Source organism: Sylvia atricapilla, chromosome Z (assembly GCF_009819655.1).
Source record: "Sylvia atricapilla isolate bSylAtr1 chromosome Z, bSylAtr1.pri, whole genome shotgun sequence".
In the NCBI taxonomy this organism is placed as follows: domain Eukaryota; kingdom Metazoa; phylum Chordata; class Aves; order Passeriformes; family Sylviidae; genus Sylvia; species Sylvia atricapilla.
Window position 1 is genome coordinate 61,287,985 of NC_089174.1, and position 20,461 is coordinate 61,308,445.

The 20,461-nt window shown below is 47.6% G+C and overlaps 1 protein-coding gene across 1 annotated transcript; it reads right to left on the reverse strand.

Moving 5' to 3' along the window:
* Positions 1 to 345: 345 nt before the first annotated feature.
* On the reverse strand, positions 346 to 14,300 carry SIGLEC15 (sialic acid binding Ig like lectin 15). Its single transcript, XM_066339574.1, is given in 8 exon segments — positions 346 to 442; positions 2,235 to 2,265; positions 3,241 to 3,600; positions 6,080 to 6,463; positions 8,333 to 8,541; positions 9,276 to 9,301; positions 9,304 to 9,387; positions 14,100 to 14,300. Coding segments are annotated over 8 exon segments (1,392 nt in total).
* Between the last annotated feature and the right edge of the window lie 6,161 nt (positions 14,301 to 20,461).

A 20,461-nucleotide genomic window follows, 5' to 3' on the forward strand; every position in this document is an offset into this window, starting at 1 on the left:
GGCTTTTCAGAGTGATGTTTGAAAAATACCAAAGCAAAAAGCTGTGAGGCAATTTTACACTATTGCCTGCTTGCTAAATATCTGATACGGGCTGAAAACACATGGATAGGTTAAAACTGACCATGCTTTGCTCTTCCAGCTCCATCACTCCTTCTCTTTTTCTCATAAAGGTTGCTCTCACTTATGAGGAGAAACAGGGCTGGAACTCATAGCATTGTGGAAGGGATCTTAGAGATCATGCAGTTCCAGCCCCCCGAGGCTGGACTGATGTCCTGTGCCTCAGCCAAGGCTGGTTCTGTGCTCCCTAGAGAAGGACATCCGTGGGGATGGGTCCTGCCTGGCCCCTCAGCTGCGCCTCGGCGCTGCCCCTCCTGTGGGCAGGGACTGTCTGCCGCCGTGTCTGTGGTCAAAGTTCTCGTAGGTGCACTCCGGAAGCTGTGGCCTGGCAGGAGGAGACGTCGGAAAGGTGAGGGCACATTTCAGGCTGCTCTGGGCTTTGCCAGTGGCTCCAGTGAATGTCAGAAGAAGCATCTGCCACACTTCAAGACACATCCTCTTTTCCTTCACCGTAGTTCTTAGGGGACTGAGCTACAACTACTCTTTTACACTTCAAAGCTTTTATATCTTAAAGCATGCAGAGCAATCTCCTGAACCTTTAGCATCCACTGTGCTACTGTCCTGCCCAGAGCCTCGTGAGGTTGTGATAAACCTCTCCTGAGGAGGATCTTCTCAAGTAAGTGTTGGCTTTAAGCCCTCTTATCTGTGAGGTATCTATGCAAATATAACCAAGGGTACAAAGTGGTTTAGACCCTGATAAACCCTGATAAATCAGAAAAACAGCTTTTTTATGCTTTTTTAAAAGTAATTACAGATTTGACTGTAGGATTAAATTCCTTGGTTTTTTGGCCATGTACATATGACTGTTGTGCTGAAATAGTGATTATTGTTGGGAAAGGTCAGGAAAGGAGATGTGGGGTAACTTAGGAAGGAGGTATCACAAAGAAATGACTCATCTTGAAAGGAAGCAGCCCTGTGCAGATGTAATTATCCTTGACCTCAGATAGGTCTTCTTTAGCATTAGATGAAGGGTTGGTTTTGGTGGGTTTCTTTTTTTTTTTTTTTTTTTTTTTTTTTTGTTTGTTTGTTTGTTTGTTTGTTTATTATTTCCCATCCCAAAAGTTTGGCCACCCCAGCTGTCAGGAATGTCCAAGATCAGTGTTGTGCTGGGTATTGGGAAATGCCAGTGGTTTATGGGAGCATGGTGTGGGTGCCAGCCCAACAATCAGGCCCTGTCACACCTGAGCTGCCCTGTTTGCTATATCCATACCTTCCCTGCACACTTGGCTGAGCTCATCAGCTTTGGTGTGGCAACTTTTTCTGCTCCATTACAAACTGTGGTGCAGAGGGAAGATTTTTGTTTCACAGTGTCAGCACAGACCTCATCCCTGACCTTTCCCTTGTGTGGATGATCCATTGCTGGTTTCATGTGGCATCACAGAACCATGGAATGGTTTGTGTTGGGAGGAACCTTAAACCTTATCCCATTCTACCCCCCTGCCATGGGCAGGGACACTTTCCACTATCCCAGGTTGTTCCAAGCCCCATCCAGCCTAGCCTTGGACACTGCCAAGGATCCAGGGGCAGCCACAGCTGCTCTGGGAAACCAGTGCCTCCCCACCCTCACAGCCAGGAATTCCTTCCCAATATCCCATCTAACCCTGCCCTCTGGCATTGGGAAGCCATTCCCTGTGTCCTGTCCCTCCATGCCTTGTCCCAGGTCCTTCTCCAGCTCTCCTGGAGCCCCTTTAGGCCCTGTCAGGGGCTCTGAGGTCTCCCTGGAGCCTTCTCTTGTGCAGCTGAACACCCCCAGCTCTCCCAGCCTGCCTGCAGCCTTCCAGCCATGCTCTGGGCTTGTGGCACATGTAAATTTCTGTCAGCCTTTTGCTGGTACAGCAGCCATGTGCTATGGTCTCTCCAAACTGCTGCCCAGTCCCTTGTCCTAACTCCACTGGGATCTCCTCTCAGCTGTCCCAAAGCCAGAACCTCCTCCCAGCAGTGTCCAATCCTTGTTCCCTCACACTGACTCACCTGGCCATCAGCTCATCCCTCTCCTTGCCACAGCAGCCTGCTCTGAGGCCAGAAAATTGTTACCAGGACCAAGGACACTGCATTTCTCACCTTGGCCATCCTCACTCTGTGCAGTATAACATGAGTAGAAGGCAAGACATCCTTACCTGGCCAGGCTTGGTGGAGCAGAGGGGGGACCTGTGAAGTGGAAATGATGATGTGGGTTAGCAATGAGATCAGGGTGGGCTGGGGAGCCAGGAGTGACCTAGAGCTGCTGGGAAGCTGCAATGAAGGGTGTGACACGCCCGTGATTGGGAAGAAGCCCTGATGTCAGGCACGTGGCCCTCTCTGTGTGCTTGGGAATTAGGCACCAGAATAGAATATAAAAATATAAGGAATATATTTTTGGTTGGTCTGACAACTGCTGTTCAAGGCAAGTGTTTCCATGAGTGTGACATCAGACTGTCCCTACAGATGAGTCACAGTGATGTGACATCTCATTCTTCTCAGTGCCCTCCTACCAATGCCACCACTCAGCCGCACTGGTTTGCTGGGGACCAGTGACCTACTGGCTGCTTGGGATGTCATATCCCTCAGTCCATGGGACTGATTCTCATCTTCTGTAAGCTGGGCACTCCCTGATCTCACAGCCTGGGCATGGCTGGAAGGTGGGATTTCACAAATGCTAGGAAAGTACTGGGTAGTGAAGCCCTGGGAGGCTGACAGGGGCAGCCTGTAAAATGGGAATGCCCATCCCAGATTACATTTGTGTGGGATGCAGCAAAGGTTAATCCTGGCTGTGGGCTACAGGGGAAGAGATAGTAATTAGCGTGCTTCAAGGCAAAAAAAAAAAAAAAAAATCTCATTATGCACGCAGTGGGTTCTCCACTAATTTCCCCTCTGTTGGTTTATTAATATTTCTTCCTGGGCACAGGGAAACCCCTGCTCCCTCTCAATTTCCAAAGGCCCCTCTGTCAGCAGGCTGTGACCAGCCAGCCAAGAGCTCTTGGCTCTTCTTATGTTTCCTGCTAGAATTGTCCTTCTCCTAGGGCAGAAAACTCATAAAATCATTAACACTCCTTCCTCCCAAACAAACCCAGTCCCCTCCTGCCTGACTTGTCTGCGCATCCATCCCTGGTTGCCAGTCGGATGGCAGGAAGTCAGGACACTGACCTTCTTTGGAGAAAACGGTGAAGCTCAGTATCACCAGCAAAATAACCACCTTGATCCCCAGTGGCACAAAAATCAGGATCATGAAGGAGGAGCTGTTGGGAGCTCTGAATTTGTAAAAGTAGACAGCGCCCTCTGCCCTGCCGTGGCTATTGACAGCAGTGCAGGTGTATTTCCCGTCGTGGGTCAGGGACCGCAGCTCCTTGGTGACACGGTGGCTGGAGCTGCTGGTGAAGCTCAGGTTGCTGTAAGGGGGCCCGGTCCAGGTCAGGGCAGGCGCTGGCTCCCCTTCGGCCGTGCACCGAGCCTGGAAGGTGTGGTCCTTGCTAGAGCTGACCGTGATGTTAATGATCCTGGGAGCTGCTGTGGGAATTGCAACAGGGGAGGGAAAAGTGGGTCAGGCTGCTAAGGCAGAACTGGTGCAGAACATCTGGAATGAAGTTTTGGTCTTTGGTGGACCCTCAGCATTGTTCTGTCAGGGTAAAGTTGGACACTGGTGAGTGAGAGCTGGACCTGCCCCAGCCCTGAACCCCTCATGCCCTGAGGTGAGCCCACAGCATGGGCAGCAGAGGAGAGGGGATTCTGCCCCTCTGCCCCTGTACTCAGGTGAGCCCCACCTGCAGAGCTGCTCCAGCCCTGGCTCCAACAGCACAAGGATGTGGAGCTGCTGGAGCGAGTCCAGAGGAGGGCCCAGGAATGCTCCCAGGGCTTGAGCCCCTCTGCTCTGGAGCCAGGCTGGGAGATCTGGAGGTGTTCAGCTGCACAAGAGAAGGCTCCAGGGAGACCTCAGAGCCCCTGACAGGGCCTAAAGGGGCTCTAAATGGGATAAATTTCTTAGCAGGACTTGTGACATGTCAAGGGTTGGTGTTTCAAAACTAAAAAAGTAGAGATTTAGATTTTATGTAAGGAGGAATTTTTTTGAAAAGGGGGTTGCCCAGAGCAGCTGTGGCTGCCCCATCCTGGAAGTGTCCAAGGCCAGGCTGGACAGGGCTTGGAGCAACCTGGTATAGTGGAAGGTGCCCCTGCCCATGGCAGGGGGCTTAGGCAAGATGAGCTCTAAAGATTCTCTTCAACAGAAATGATTTAATAAATCTATGGATGTTGGGATCAGCCCTCTCTTTCCTTGTTTTTCTTGGCACTTTCTTCTCCTAGATTTCCTCACTCAGCCTATGTTGGATAGAGGGGCAAAAGGATTCACCTAGCAAAGTCTGAATGCAAGGATGTGTACTCTCTTTGTTTTATCCGAGTAACGGCTCACATATTTTTCTGAACTTTGGTCAACTTCAGCTGTTGTGCCCTTCGCAGCAGAAGGCAGAGAAGTGCCACCCACCATTGTAGGCACAGGTACAGCTGGTGACCTTTTTGGACTGGGCTGCATCTCCACAACGTCCAGGACATGTCACCCAGAGTGTTCTGCACAAGCATTTTGTGGCTGTTCCTTTGATCTGTGACTTCCAGAGCACATGTGGATGGACCTGTTTTTGTGAGTCCTTTACTCAGTGCCTGAGACTTGACAGATTTGGCAGGTTAGTTATAGGGAAAAAAATCTGCTTCTTGCCATAACCTATTTTTGGTTATTTTTTTTTTCCAGCCCCAGAGTTGCCAGGTCACTTTCAAGTGGGACATTAGGAGAAATTTCTTCACAGAAAGGGTGATTGGAAGGGGCTGCCCAGGGAGATGGTAGAGCCGTCATCCCTGGAGGTGTTCAAAAAGGTGTTACAGAAAGCAAAGGGCACTAAATGAGGGTCTTCAAAGAGGAAGAACAGTAATTCATTTTTTTCAGACTAGATGACAAAAATAGAGTTTGTCACCACCTACTACATGTCTTCCCCTTTGTCCATGTAGTGCAAGAGGAATGTGAGGTTGTGTGTCATGGGTCTTGTGTTTTGGTATTTAAATAAACCTTTTAAGCATTAGTTAACCCCTCCCAATCACAATCACAGTGTCCAGGGCCCATTCCCAAGCAGGGTACTGTTTCTCTGTGTGTTATAATTCCTCTAGTGTTAAAATATAGGCAGCCCCTGAGAGACAAGTCTTGCTGCCATCCTGTTCTGGTCCTGCTGCATGTGGGTGTTCAAGAGCTGTGCAACTGAAGAAGAGCCTCAGCTGTGCATAACTTCTCAAGAAACAGCCAAACTCATCCTCAAGTCCCATCTGGACACCCACACTGTGCAGCAGGCATAAGGAACTTCCCTCTCAAAAGGAAAATCATCCAACCTCATGGCCTGGATAAGATCTGAGTCTGCTTCTGAGGCCTCCTGTGTCTCCTAGCTCCCCCTTGGTCTGTGAGCTTGCCCTGGGAAATGGGATTAGCATTTGACATTTGTTGCTACAAGTTGGTTTTCCAGGAAAAAAAATAGTGTTTCATGCTCCAGAGGATTTTGTACTTATGGCACCTGGGTACCAGGTATCTTGTCTTTCCAATCTCGTTACCACCTACGCCCTGTTCTGCTAACACCTGTGAACTTGTTCTCAGCACCTGGGGTGCCCAGTTCAGGTTCTAATGGGGAGGATGTCTGTGACCCCAGCTTGCCTTTGCTGCCTGCCTTGATCCTGTGCTGAACGGACAAAGTGGGTTGCACAGCTTTTGGTGGGCTCTCACTCCAACTGCCAGAGCCTCACCATTTCCTTACCAGTTTTGTTCCTATTCCCTTCCCTGCATTGTGCTCACTGTCTCATGCTGGAAGACTGAGGAGGACAATGAATTTTCCCTGTTATAACTGAGAAAGAAAACCCAACCCTTTGGAAAACCGTCTCAGGCAAACTTCTGCTACCATTTGTCATTTCCCACACCCTGTGGCTCTTCCCTAGAAAGGTGGCTTTGCCTCTCATGCCCTCTTACCAATCACATGCAGCTTTATCCCATTCCTGCTCTCATACTTGTCCTGGATATCTCCGGCTAGCTCCACCCGGCAGAAGTACCTCTCGCTGTCGCTCCAGGTCAGGTTGTCAACCCTGATGGACAGGTCCTTGTGCCGGGGGTTGCCCAGCAGTTTGTACTTGTTCTTGTGGCTGATGGCAGTCTTGCAGAGCTCTGTGCTGCTCTGGCTCACACACTTGAAGATTACTGTGCCATTGTAAGGCTCCTTGATCCTCCAGATGGCTGTGAGGGCCCGATCAAATGTTTTGTATGGGTGTGTGAAGGTGCAGGGCAGGATAACCATCTTCCCAAGCTCTCCAGTAACATCAGATGGGACGTGGACAGACCAGCCATTGCACTGCACACCTACAAGCAAGAAGGGATCATGGAATTGCAGAATGGTTGGCTGGAAGGGGCCTTAAAATTCATTTAATTCCACCCCCTGCCATGGGCAGGGACACCTTCTAGTATCCCAGGTTGCTCCAAGCCCCATCCAACCTTGCTTTGGACACTTCTAGGGATCCAGGGGCAGCCACAGCTTCTCTGGGCAACTTGTGCCAGGGCCTCCCCACCCTATCAGCCAGGAATTTCTTCCTAACATCTGATCTAAATCTCCTCTCTTTTAGTTTAATACATAGACATGTCTATCTGTTCCGCTGCTATCAACAGCTGTGGCAGCAGATTGTGGCTTCAGAAACATCTGTGCCTACATTCCTGTCTTATGAAACTCACTTCATTAGATCAGGGGCTCTCAATAGCTTAGAATACCTGTAAAATATAAAAGCACCCATAAGCAAAGTTCCACTCATGCCTGGTCTTGTTGGCTTCGCCATATGGGCATTCAGCTGTCAGATTAGTCCTGTAGAACTCAAAGATAAGATTTGTTTTTTGTTTCTGTATCTGTGGCCCATAACAGTTGACAAATATCTCAGTGGCAGTGCAGCTTGAATTAGCCTGTTGTGTTACACAATGGACAAAGGCCATCCTAGGGCCAGTTCTCTGTTCAGATATTTACATGGAGTCAGCTCCAAGCCAGTTATTTTGATTACTGAGATTTGGAGTTGTGCTACCCTGTCATACACAATAACGGTATGGGCACCTTTTGCAGCCCAGATAATCTAACAAACAATGCTACAGCACTGCAGGAGCTTCATGAAGCTCATGGGCTTTGAACACAAGGACCTGGCACTGAAAGCAGTAACTGCTATTGCTTTCTAGCTTATTTGCTCTTGTTTTAGTTATTTTGCAGCAGGTCAATGTAACCCTTAGTTTAGGACAACTGTACATTGTGTGCTTTTGAGTATGACTTGCGTCTCTCTGCCACCCCTTTGATTAGCTTTTCTTTTTTTTTTGTTTTCAATCTTAAACAAAGAACACTTTGTTTTTAAAGCATGTAAGCCCCCTCCTTGCCTTCCAGATAAAAAATAATCTTAAATATAAGTGCTTTTAATGTTAGCATCTCCACCCATTTCCATGGAAACACAGTTTGCCTAGTTATAAGTGGAGTGAGCTGTCAACTTTCTGTGTGTAATTTACCCTTAATGCTACAGCCTCAGCATGGTAGGTCTTTCACATTCCTTTTGTTAATATCCAGCCTCCATTTGCTCCTGGAACTGAAGCTCTCACAAGAAAGAGAGAGGCAAATAGCCTGCACACCTTACAGAAGGTAACTCCCAAAACGAGTTGTGAGGTCAGTGTTATTGCTGGTTGTCAGTGGGAAAGGTCATGAAGATAACAGCAAGAGCTGGGGACCAGCTCAGCGACTATCCTTGTTCTGGCAAATGCTGTTTGGCAGTGAAGCTAAGCAAATCCAGTGGAGTTTAACGGAATTTAAGTGCATATTTGAAGTTAAAAGTGAGCTTAAGAGCCCACTGGAACTGGAAAATATTGTGTCTGTTGCATAATAACTCCTAAGGAATGTGAAGCAGAGCGATGATGGAAACACTGTAGCCACCTGACAAAGCTGGGGGAAAAGTTAGATGAACTTTCTGCTCAAGTTAGGAAAGCAGAAAAATGCAAAGACCTCCTCAGCCTTATGACTTCTCTAACAATCGCTAAGCCTGAGTTTTCCTAGGGTTGTCATGTGCACTTGGAATTTCAGGATACTGTTAAGCAACGTGATGGAGAGTGCGATTCTTGGAGAGTTTGTTGTAGCAGGCAGTTCCCTGGCACTTGGACTAGAGTGAGAAGAGAACCTGTGATCAGACAGGGGCTGACAGCAAGCTCAGAACTCACCCTTCCTGGAGATGTGAAGGAGGCACAGGAGAACCAAGCTGAGCTCTCTCATGCTGCTCGATGTTCTCCCCTGAGAGGCGTTAGCAAACCAGAACCATCTCATTACATCTGAGCTGCTGGTCTTGCAGTCAGAAAAGGTTTTTCCAGGGGTAGAAGAAGTTGTGGTTTTCTTCTCCTTGGAGGAAATGAGTTGTTTAGCTGAACTGGCTCTGGGTTCAGGTATTAATAGTTCTGCGGTCAGTCATATGAAAATTACACCAGAAAGAATCACAGTATTTACCATTTTCCAGCTAAAGAGAGGGAGCTGCAGACTGGAGCTGCAAACATCCACACCATGTGTGTGATGGGACAAGAGTGGATGGCTTTTGCTACCCACATACCAGCCTAGAGGAAATCCTTGCAATCTGCCTGAGCTTGTGACAAGCAAGACTCTTACTATCCTAGCTTAATGTAGCTCCTTCTCCTGAACCTGGAGCCTTCAAACCAACTGTGCTTTACCCCTTGTTGTCACCTCTAGGTATTGATAAAACCCCAAAACACTCTTCTTTTGAAGACACTTGTGCCGAGGTTCACTGGTGGGTGAGTGGTTTGTGTACACTGGCACCCTGCTCTGTTCACACTCACCCCGAGGAGTGATGAGTCATTCCCTCCTTCGAATTTAGATGAATTCCAGCTTTTTGCCCATCATCCCTATGCAAATGCTTACTGCTTTCCTTCTGTGTTTAGCTTTATCAGATATACCTTGCAGTTTGCTCATCTGCAGAGCTCGGGGCCTGTGGGGAGCAGATGGTGTGTCCCCCCTCGTCATCTCCCTTATGGCGATCTTGTGGCTAACTTTAACAACCTTGAGGCATGAATTCCCTGTCTGGGTTCAGCTTGAGGTTTGCTGCCTTTGCTTCAGGCCAGAGGCGGGGAGGAACGGTGTGTGCCTGAATAACCTCACCTTGTCTGGGGTGCTGCAGTAGGGCCCCGCTGCCTCCCTCCTGGATGGTGACAGCGACAGCAGCACCCGCAGGACTCACTGACAGCTCGAACGCGGCTTGGAGCAGCCTGGACTAGTGGCCCACGGAGGGACAGGATGGTGTTTCGGGCGCCTCCCTCGGGAAGCATTCCGTGATTCCCGCTGCAGGCAGTGGCTGGAGCGCTCCCGGAGCCAGCAGAAGGTGCTGCTGAGCCGCTGCTGCCGCCCTCCCTGTGCCCAGAGCCAGCGCCCACCCCCAGGGGGAATGGCACGGCTCCCCTCGGCGCTTCACCCCTGCTCCTGCGACCCCCGGTCCCTTCTGAAACTGAGGAAAATCTAGAAGAGGAACTTGAGATGTGGTATTGTGAAACGTGTTCGCTGCTTTTTGATCCCTTTCTTCCGGCCGTTTACAGTGTTTGTGAAGATGGACATTTCTGTATTCCTGGGTTTTTTGGAGGAGGCTCTGAGAGTATCCAGCTCATATTTATGGTTGTTTGGACCTCTTGATACTCAGCCAAGGGTGTTAATTTTTCAAATACGCACTTAGATCCTTGCCCCATCCCCTCTGCATGTCATCCTTTAGCAGGAACATCAGGACCAGTGTCTGATTACTTTGCAAACTGTCCTTAGTAGCTGTAAAACATAATTCATGCCACCAACAGCTGAGAAACCTGAGGGTAAAGGTGGTAGAAGCAGCAAGTAAGAGACCTGTCGTCCCTATCACATCTGTGATATGTGCCTTTTCTGTCCCTCCCCTGTATGCAGTTTGATTTCATCTGTTTGTGATGTAAAGTTTTTGGTGGTGTGACTCTTTTAAAGCATTTCACCACTCATGGCACAGTGGGACTCAGTGGATTGAAGTAAAAGATTAAAGTGAAATCCATGTTAAAAACATCTTGTTACAGTGAAGCATAAATGATTCATGTTAAGAATAGCTGCAGTTAACACCAGTATGATCCTCTTCCTCTTTAATGTTTTACTGCAGCATCTCCTAGAAAAATATCTGGTAAATCAGAGCAAAACTACAGATTCTTTGAGTTTTATCTGTGGACTGATTTTCTTCTTGGACCATGGCTATTGGAATGAAGCATTTTAGTGTTTAAAATACAGAGTTGATAATGTATAGCTGAAAAGATTTACAACTATTTGAATCATGGAAAAAAATTGTAAAAACATCATCTGTGGCTATATGATCCACAGACTCTGTGACCTTTTATCCCTTGTCTATGCTTAAATAATATGTAAGATTTCAGTATGGAAGTCTGCTTCTGGTCCAATACCAAAACCAAGATGCCATACATATTTATCAAATACTGGTTTCAGTACTAGTAATTTTAAAGGCTGCAAATAATGACATTTCTCCTTCTTCCCTAAGAAATTTCTGCAGTGATTTGTGATGAATGATTGAGGGAGTGCCCCAGTGGATGTTTAGACTGGATATTAGGGAAATTTTTTCACAAAAAGGCTAGCCAGGACAAGGGTGGAGTCCCCACCCCTGGAGGGATTTAAAAGCCATAGGGATGTGGCACTTGGGGACATGGTTCAGTGGTGGCCCTAGAAATGCTGGAGAATGTTGGATGGGATGGTTTCAGAGGGCTTTTCAACCTAAATGTTTCCATGGCTCTGCGGCTGAGTGGTGATGACCTGCACTGAAGTTGCAGTGTGTGGCTGGAGATGAGCACATCAGAGGTCATCCCTCCTAGTTCCATGTTTGTGACTGAGACTGAAGCAAAGAGTTATTTGTGTAGCTGTACCTGTGCTGATAATTCACCCACTTATTCAGAGTGAAGACAGGTGTTCCCCCTCCCTCACTTTAGGTCTTAGTTTCAGTTCCAGGGTTTTCTGCTTTAATTACTTCAGCATTGTGTGTGTTCCTAATCCTCTGAGAGTGACAGTCTGCCCAGATCCAAAGAAAAAGCCTCCTGTTTTGTCACATCTGTCTCTCTTCTCTGAAAGGGTTGGCTCTGTGAAGTACTGGGAAGGGAAGCTGAGAGGACAGAAGGGTTTTCCCTTTGTCTGATTCCTGTCAGCAGCAGAAAGTAGAGACATATGAAGCTGCTGTGGGCTGCCTGTCTTCCTTCTGTGTCCACTTCATCCTCACCAAGCAAGAGGCACAAAAACCCAAAAAACCAAAACCAAAAAAACCCACAAAACAACAACAACAACAAAAAACCAAACAAAAAACAAAACAAACAAACAACAACAAAAAAAGTGGTAAACCTACAGAGCAGGGAAAGTAGGAAGGAATGGAGAGTGTCAAATTGAGGCACCAGTATTTCTGGTGACACTGATCCTATTCCCTGGCTTTGAGTGTTGCTGCAGAACACTGTCACCTCTGCCTCAAGCTCCTGCTGATCTGGTTTGAAAGTCTACAGGCTCAGGCGTTTGCCTGTAGTGTTTGTTCAGCCCCTTGCCAATGCTCCCGACCTTGGAAATTCATCCCACTGCTGTCCAAGTCTGGGACTGTTTCATCACCAAAGCTGTGTTGGCAGGCTGATGGAACTGGAGTACTGGTGCTGGTGAACCCTTGTTGCCACTGGTGAGCATCAGCCAAAGCAAATTAAGCGTGTAATTGGGTAATTTGCACCTAGTGGGCAATTATTGCATGAAAAACAGCTTGTGTTACGGGCAGAGCATGGCAGGTGGAAAAAGGCAAACTAAGTGTCTCTCTCCAAGTTGTTGTTGACTCTGTTGTCACATCCATTGAGGTGGATGAACTGCTCTGATCTCCTAAATGTGTGCATTTCTGGCCTTGCTGCTGACTGTTCACATTCTCTGCCCTGCTCTGACCATGGAACACCTTCAGACATTCAGTGCTGTGGTGGTCTCTGCTTTGTCTGTACCAAGGCAGGTCAAAGTCATTAAGGGGATAATCCTGGGGCCACGAGAGTGCTGGTGCTCACTCCTCCAGACTGGTCTTGGTCCCAAGCCCAGCCAACAGTGCAGATACCCCTGCTCTAACCACAGTTTTGCAGTGGCAGAAATGATGTGGCCACTTATTGCAGGAACCCCAAGAGGCCTTTGACTCACAAAAGATCTGTATCAACTTGCTTAATGGCAGCTGTGGAATATTTTAGGACTGCCAACCCTCCTCAGACCCATGTCAGCTCACCAGCCACTGAGTGTCCTCTCCTGGCCTGGCTATTCTGTCACCCAAACAAGCACAGAAGGTCTGGCCTGGTCTCTTTGTGATGCTATGACTAGCCTGAGCCAGGGGCCGAGCCAGCTGGCAGGACAGAGACACTACACATCCCTTTAGACTAATCCAAATGATGTGTTTGATCAAAGGCACATGAAATGCCACCACAAGAGAGGTCCTTGGCTACTGAAAGTGAGCCTTTGAAGATTTATGTGCTCTGTCTCTCCCTGCTGAATGGGCACAGCTGGCGATTTAAGGCATTTATGCTACCCTGGTAGTAGATTTCATAGCCCTTCTCTTGGACGAGAGCTGCTCTCCTTTGGGAAGGAGTGTGGGCTGTTTTTCTCCACCAGGCCACACAATATCTGAAGCACATCCTGAACTTTCCCTTGACAGAACACTCTTGGCCAGTGAAGGGATGGGTCTGATCAATGATCTGATCTTCACTGCTGTCCTGGTTTGGAATAAATTAGGGAAGAACCTCTAAAAGGAGTCCCCTGAATCAAAACCTCCACCACCCCTCCCCCCCCTCCCCCCAGCCCTGGGTTCGGGAAGGAGAATACCTTGGAGGAAAAGTGGAAAAAAACGGTTTATTGACAATGAAAAAGAACACTCCTCAACACCAAAAAGTGGGAAAGGAACCACATTACTGTGGGGGAGGGTACTCAGCTTCTCTTGCAGATCCAGGACTTCTCTAACTTCTCAGGGCAGGTCAGGTCTGGAGCTGGTTCAAAACCTTGTCGTCAATGCACTATGGAAGTGGCAATTGGCACCTGTTGGTCTTCCACCTTCAGCAGTCCTACAGCAGATGGGTCATCCGATAGTCCAGACAAGGTGTTCAGTTGTTTAACACCCTCTGTCTCTACAGCTGCTATCCCAAATGCCCATCTGAATCCCTTTGGTTCTTTGAAATACCCATTCCGAAGAAAATCTATGCCCAGAATACATGGGGCCTCTGGGCCGGTCACAATCAGGTGTCTCTGCCAGTCCTTTCCAGTCAGGCTCACCTCAACCTCCAACAAAGTCAACTCTTGTACTCCCCCTGTCACCCCAGCAATGGAAATTGGTTCTGCCCCCACATGTTCCGATGGCACCAAAGTACATTGTGATCCAGTGTCCACCAAAGCCTCACGTCTCTGTGGCGCCGATGTGCCAGGCCATCGAATCCACACAGTCCAAAACACACGATTCTCCCCAACCTCTACCTGGCTAGAGGCAGGGCCCCTCTAAGCCTGATTATCTTTCTTTCCTTGGGCATATGTCCTACAGGTTCCCTCCAGGGGATCAGACATATCATCATCATCGTCCCGGCTGCAGACAACTGGTGCTGCTCTCTGTTTAGTAGGACTTCCTCTTTGAATCCTACCTTCTTTCAATTTACGCACCCGTTGTGCCAGAGCAGCAGTGGGTTTTCCATCCCACCTCCTCATGTCCTCCCCAGCTTCACACAAGAAGACCCACAACTCGGTTCTCGGAGTGCGCCTTCTCTCCCCAACAGAGGTACGCCCGCGTTGAACACCAGGGCCTCTAATTTGAATGGCTGAAATTTGGAGGAAGTCCTCCCTAATCTCTTCCCTGAGCTTTTTGTGATTTGCTTCTAATTTATCTTCCAATTTCTGCAGTCGTGTTTCCACAGCTGCAATCCTGGCGTGAGTTGAGCCATGTACTGAATCAGCATATGCTCGAAGCTTCCTTGCCATATCGAGCACGATTTCGTGTGTCTCCTCCTGCTTCATTATTGCTAGAGCAGAAGCGTATTCAGATGGTCCAAGTCGTACAAGTTTTCGCCACATCATGGGTGTACATAGTACCAAATCTGGGTTCTTAGTGTTTAGGTCATCTGAGAAGATAATCTCTGCCACTGCCATTTCTCTCAAGCATTGAATCCCTTGTTCTATGGTCTTCCACTGGGTCTGCTGCATGTAGAGATCGTCTGCACACAGGTATCTTTGTGCCACACTTCCCAGGACTCGTTCCCAGAGACTGCAAGGGGTAGCCACCCTCATCATTCCTTGGTCAATAACTGGATCATGTGACAGGGAGCCCAAATGCCTTGCTTCAGTGCCATCCAGAATTGTAGCTTCGCCTGCAGCATCCCAGAGACGGACTAACCAACTAATTATAGACTCATCTGGTCGTCGGGTGTAATCCTTTCTCAAACCTCGGAGGTCCTTCAGGGAAAAAGCATCAATAGTGGGTCCTGATCTTGTGCCAGCTGGTTGGACATTTGATCTTAGGCCAGTTGATCCGGCTCCCAATCGGGTGTCAGTTGGTTCAGCTTCTGATTTTAGGTCAGTTTGTCCAGCTTCTGATTGGGTGTCCTCGGGAGGCCTTGAGGGCCCTTCACCTTCATCATCATCATCCTCTACTGGTCGATCAGTCTTTCGTGCTCTCTTTGCCCCGGCAACTGTCAGTGTCTTAGACTCCCTGTCTGGTTTAGCTGTTGGCCTGGAGCCCAGGATATTAGCTGCAGCCTGAGTGACTGGGGTGGTAACTAGCTTATCTCCCTGTTCCCGTTCTTTTATCTGCTGTCCTTCAGTATCTAGCAGAGTACGGTAAACATGTGCCAGGGCCCAGCTCACTGCAATAATCCTTTTCTCCTTAGTATTACCACAGCACTTCTCTTTCAAATACTTCGCCACCTCAGCTGGGTTCTGAATTTGTTCAGATGGGAAGTCCCAGACTATAGGATCAGAAAATTCCTTTAAAATTTGGCCTGTATCTTCCCATTTCCCACTCCACTGAAGATTTCTCTTTGTTGGCTTTACCCCTAAATTAGGAGTCTCATTAGCCCTTTTAGAAATCTCAGCTTTCATTTTACATAAACTGCAGACAGTATAGAGAAAATTTACTAAATTAAATGCCAGAAAGATGGTCTCTTTAACACTCAGGGGAAACTGAACATTTTCTAATAGAGATGTAAAAAATTCAAAGGAGAAGAGGGAAGACAGAGGCTGAAAAAACTGTCCCCCTGCTTCTCCCCTAACAAACTGAATGCACCACCATAACAACGAACTATACACTTCTGGAACAGATTTAAGCATTTTAACAGCCCTTCTATAAAGCATCACAAGCAAGCCCAGCCCAATGAATATTCGGGTTAGTGCCCCACGGCCCCAAAAACTATGTATTAGTAGCAATACCAGAGCTTTTTCTATGTAAGGGAATAACCCTAGGTACCACAGAGGTATTAAAACCTCAGAAACCCCTGGGGACCAGAAATATTGGCAGGCTTTCACCCCGAATGACATTATGAATCCAGAAAAAACCATCTCAATACACCCACAAAACAATTAGAACCACCAATATTATTATTAAGTTTTTTTCCACTTTCTCTGGCCTCTTTCCCGGCCAACGCACCAAGAAATGTCCTGGTTTGGAATAAATTAGGGAAGAACCTCTAAAAGGAGTCCCCTAAACCAAAACCTCCACCACCCCTTCCCCCCCCAGCCCTGGGTTTCCTTGGAGGAAATTGGAAAAAACTGGTTTATTGACAATGAAAAAGAACACTCCCCAACACCAAAAAGTGGGAAAGAAACTGCGTTACTGTGGGGGAGGGTACTCAGCTTCTCTTGCAGACCCAGGACTTCTCCAGCTTCTCAGGTCAGGTCAGGTCCGGAGCCGGTTCAACCTTGGGGGGAGGGGGAAAAGGAAGGAAAACAAACAGAAGCAGCGAAAGCCAGTGGCAGGGGCAGGCAGCAGGCAGAGAGAGAGAGTCGCCAGACAGGGAGTGGCAGCTGCCAGACACAACAATGTAGTCCAGGATATGCGCTATATGGGATAGGAGACAGGTCAGCCCAGAACAGCTGCCTCACTTCACAGGCTCCAAACAGATTCAAAAGCACTCAGAATGAGATCTGTGGTAATGAATGTAGCATGTCTGTAGGATGTGCCTCTGGAGAACAACTTTACAGCTCTTGTCACTCACTCACTCACCCTGCCTTGCCTGAGATCCTGTGCCATTTAGAGCAGTATTTGTTGTGGCATGTCTCTGAGAAATGTTCCATTCTATTTTCCTTTGTCTTTTCTAAGCTCTGATAGCCTGTAGTGTTTTCACCGATTTAAATGCAAAGTTTAACCAGAATGCTGTCATGGGTTTTATTTGTTTGTGAGATTTTTTGTTGGGTTTGGTGGTGCCTTTTTTTTTTTTTTTTTTTTTTTTTGGTAACCTTGGTGATTAAACCTGGACTGTTTAGCCATTTCCTCAAGCTAGTGAACTTCAGCTGAATTTCTCCACTTGGCATCACCTGATGCTGTGTGACTCCAGAAGTGCTTTGACTGCTCCTCAACATCTGTAAGCATCATCCACAGGTTTCTCACCTTGCAAGCATACCTCACTATCATCTCTACTCTTAAATATGGCCCAGCATGAGTTCAAAACTAATAAAGTCCAGAGGATACCACTGCATCTGCTAATCTGTTTTGCTATATAATTTCTAGCATAGCATAGAGGGTTTCCATCTGTCTTCTCCTAAGCTGAACTCTGAACCTTGGATTTGCCCTGGGTGCTGATTTGGTAGGAAGGAGTAGGGAAGGTACATCTCCCACAGCCCCTCTGCACTAGCAAGTACGGGAGGAAAGCTGCAGATCTGAAGCCAAGCTGCTGAGATAATAAATGAGGCAGGGCTGAGTGATCACTCTTCCCCATGAACTGTGTCTAGAGGCAATATTCATTGACAGCCTTGACTTGATTGTCCCAGGATTGTCTATGCTGCTATTAAATCTGCAGCTGGGTTATAGGCAGAAGCAATAATGTTTTAATGGCATTGTAGATACTTGTGCCTTTAAGGAGATCACAACAAATAATTTTTGTAGGTAGCACATGACCTGGGTGAAGAGCAAGCAGTGTTCTGAACTCCTGTTGAAACAGGAGACCTTGACTTGAATTTTTGGCAGAGCCTGTCGCTGCAAGATCAGCTCCTTTCTAGCTGGGACAGGAATTATATGAGAGAGATGAAGGGATGAAGGCAGCAGCTTCCCTCGCCCAGATGGAATGATCTGCCTCTGGCAGAGCCAAGAGAAGGAGTAATTTTTGCCCTTTGGCAGTTTTCCAGAAAGTGGTTTGGTGGTGAGGTTTTCTTGCAGCTTAACTTTCATTGAGGTTGTTCTTAGAGTTTGGTTTTCTCAGTTAGTGTGATTTTCTGACTGATGCAGGCAAGGCTACAGAGGACATACTAAATCAAAATCATAGAAATGCAGAATCACAGAATGGGAGTTACTGCCCATGAGTTTACTCTTTAACTTCAGGAAACTTTTCAGGTAGAAAATGGAACCTTTAGTGGCAAGAGGTGCAAAATATGGTAAGTGTCCAAACCCAGCTGTTTCTGTGCTGTTGGTACTGAGGTCTGCTGGATCAGAAGGTACCAAAAATGGAAGTGACATGTCAATTGTAGCATGTAGATGGATTTATAGAATCAAAGGATGTGTTGAGTTAGAAGTGACCTTAAAGATGACCTAGGTTTCAGTCTCTCTGCCAAGTATAGGGACACCTTCCACTATCCCAGGTTGCTCCAAGCTGTGTCCAGCCTGGTCTTGAACACTTCCAGGGAGGATGCAGTGGCCACAGCTTCACTGGGCAACCTGTGTCATTCAGTACATCACCATTCTCACAGGGGAGAATTTTTTCCTAATATCCAATCTAAACTTACTCCTTTTCAGTTTGAAGACAACTTTCCTTTTTTACTTTTGCTTCCTGTGGTCTTGATAGCACAGAAGTGTTCTCAAAAAAGCTGGTGCTAATCCTTTCGGGCCAGTGTAACCTTTACTTAATTGCATGACTGACATAACCTCATGTGGCTCTCGAGATACAGAGTGAGATAAGGCCCCTGCCTAGGGGAGCTCATTCTCATTAACAGTGATTGATGATGGCATTGACTCCTGGGATTAAGATCAGAGGCTGATAAGGTGGAGGAGAAGTGCTATGGGTAGTGCATTGTTCATATCAACTCTCACCTCATGCGGGTTGGAGCAAACAATAGATAATTTACATTCCTCAATACTCCCTGCTCACAACCATGTGTGCCACAACATGGTGTTGCCTCACTGGCAGGACCTTGCTGGAAGCCCAGTGTTCCTGGCAGGATTGGAAAGGGAAGCTTCACCAGAGGAGGGCAGATGCTTGACACAGTGGTGGCAGAGTGAGAGAAGCTGAGGAAGCGTGGTGGGAAAGTGGGGTGGAGGAGAGGTGCAGCCTGGGGTTGGGCAGAGGTGATGCTGCAGTGTCAGAGAACAGCAGAGCTGGGGAGCTGAGGGCAGGATAGACTCTTGCATGGGGATGCTTTATAGAATATCCTGTGCTGGGAGTAACCCGCAGGAGCATGGAGTCCAGCTCACAGCCCTGCACAGACACCACAACAATCCCACCCTGTGCTTGAGAGTGGCGTCCAAACCTTCCTGGAGCTCTGGCAGCCTTGGGGCTGTGCCTATTCCCTGGGGAGCCTGGGCAGTGCCCCATCACCCTCTGGGGAAAGGACCTTTCCCTGATATCCAACCCAAACCTCCCCTAACACAGTTCCAGCTGTTCCCTGGGTCCTGTCCCTGCTCACAGACAGCAGAGATTGCTGCCTGCCTTTTCCATAATTTTTTTTTTCACTCCAGTCCTGAGCCCCCTGTATAGATTGTGACCTTTGTGAAGAGACTGCCTTAAAGCACAGTGGGATGGAGCGGGGGCATCAGCACGATGAAATTTGGACACCTGCAGGGTAGACAAAGTACTGGTAGTCTAAAGCTGAGGTCAGGTAAAGCAGGTGGTGAGGGGCCTGTGCTGGTTTGGAGTGGACATGATGGATGGAGAGAGCAGTTAATGGCACTTCTTGGCAGACATTGCAGGCGAGTTTCTCACAAAGCTCTGCTTCTCATGTGACATCCTCAGAAACCTTGGTGCAGTTAAACAGAGAGGCTCCACAGTTCCTGGAGGCAAACTCTTCCTGGGGGTTTCCACAATCCACTGGGTTGGGAATGGGTTTACCTTGGGGTGTTTGAAATGCACTCTGCCGTGTTTGCAGCATGTCCTTAAAACATGCAAAGGTTTGAAAACGTCACCCTGGATTGCCCATGTTGTAGTTCTCAGCATGTAAGACAGGAAAGGGGGTTTCTCTTTCTGTTGGTGAGCTGGGTAACTAAGAGCATCCACAGGCAGGCTTTGAAGGAGTGGAATGCAGATCAGAGCATCATAAAATACTTTGGGAGAAACGACTTTTAAAGCTCATCCATGCCAGTATTGTCATAGAGTGAAATTTTGATTAAGCCCATACTGATGAAACAGAGCCAATTTCTCGTAGACAAAGAACATTGTTTTGTTGCAGATAATCATACTGTGGAAAGATTAGCCCATGATTTAGCAATAAGAGGAAGAGCAGACATGTACAGCCTTTGAGGTACAATCACTCATTTGTCTGTCAGGTTCAGTTATTTTGAATAGTCAGGGTTTTGCCCTTTTTCTCTGAGTATATAAACAATTCTGAGTTATCTTTTGAATGCTTTTGGATAAGTTCCCAGGAGAACTTAAATCTTGGATTAATTTGTAACATGCCTGTAGGCAGCTGTCTTCTCCAGTGCTGGTTTGTGGTTACCCCTCCTGTGACCAGTGAAAAATTTGGTTATGTGTACATGAGAACACTGGAACAGCCCCACATGTCTGAGTCAGACTGTTTGGGTGCATTTCTCTTGTTGCTTTCTCACAACTTCATCTAATATCGCATATTTCTGCAAGTCTTACAAACAGCCATCATTCTTTGAAAGGAAAATGGAACAAAGGAATGTGTGAAAATTGCTGACATGATTATCAGTCACATCACAAATGGGGCTTCTGTTCCTTCCTTAAATTTATTACCTAAACCGTCAGTATACAAGGTAGCAGGCTCCTATGGGAGAAGCATTGTTGTATGGACAATGTGACTTTCTTGAACGGTGTTCTTGTGGACATTCCTCCTCAGCTGTTTGGGCTTCAAAATCCCCTGGCCTGCCACGTGCTCTAGCTTGAAGGGTGGCGCTGGTTTTGCCTGGATGGTGTGTGTGAGCCTGGTGGATT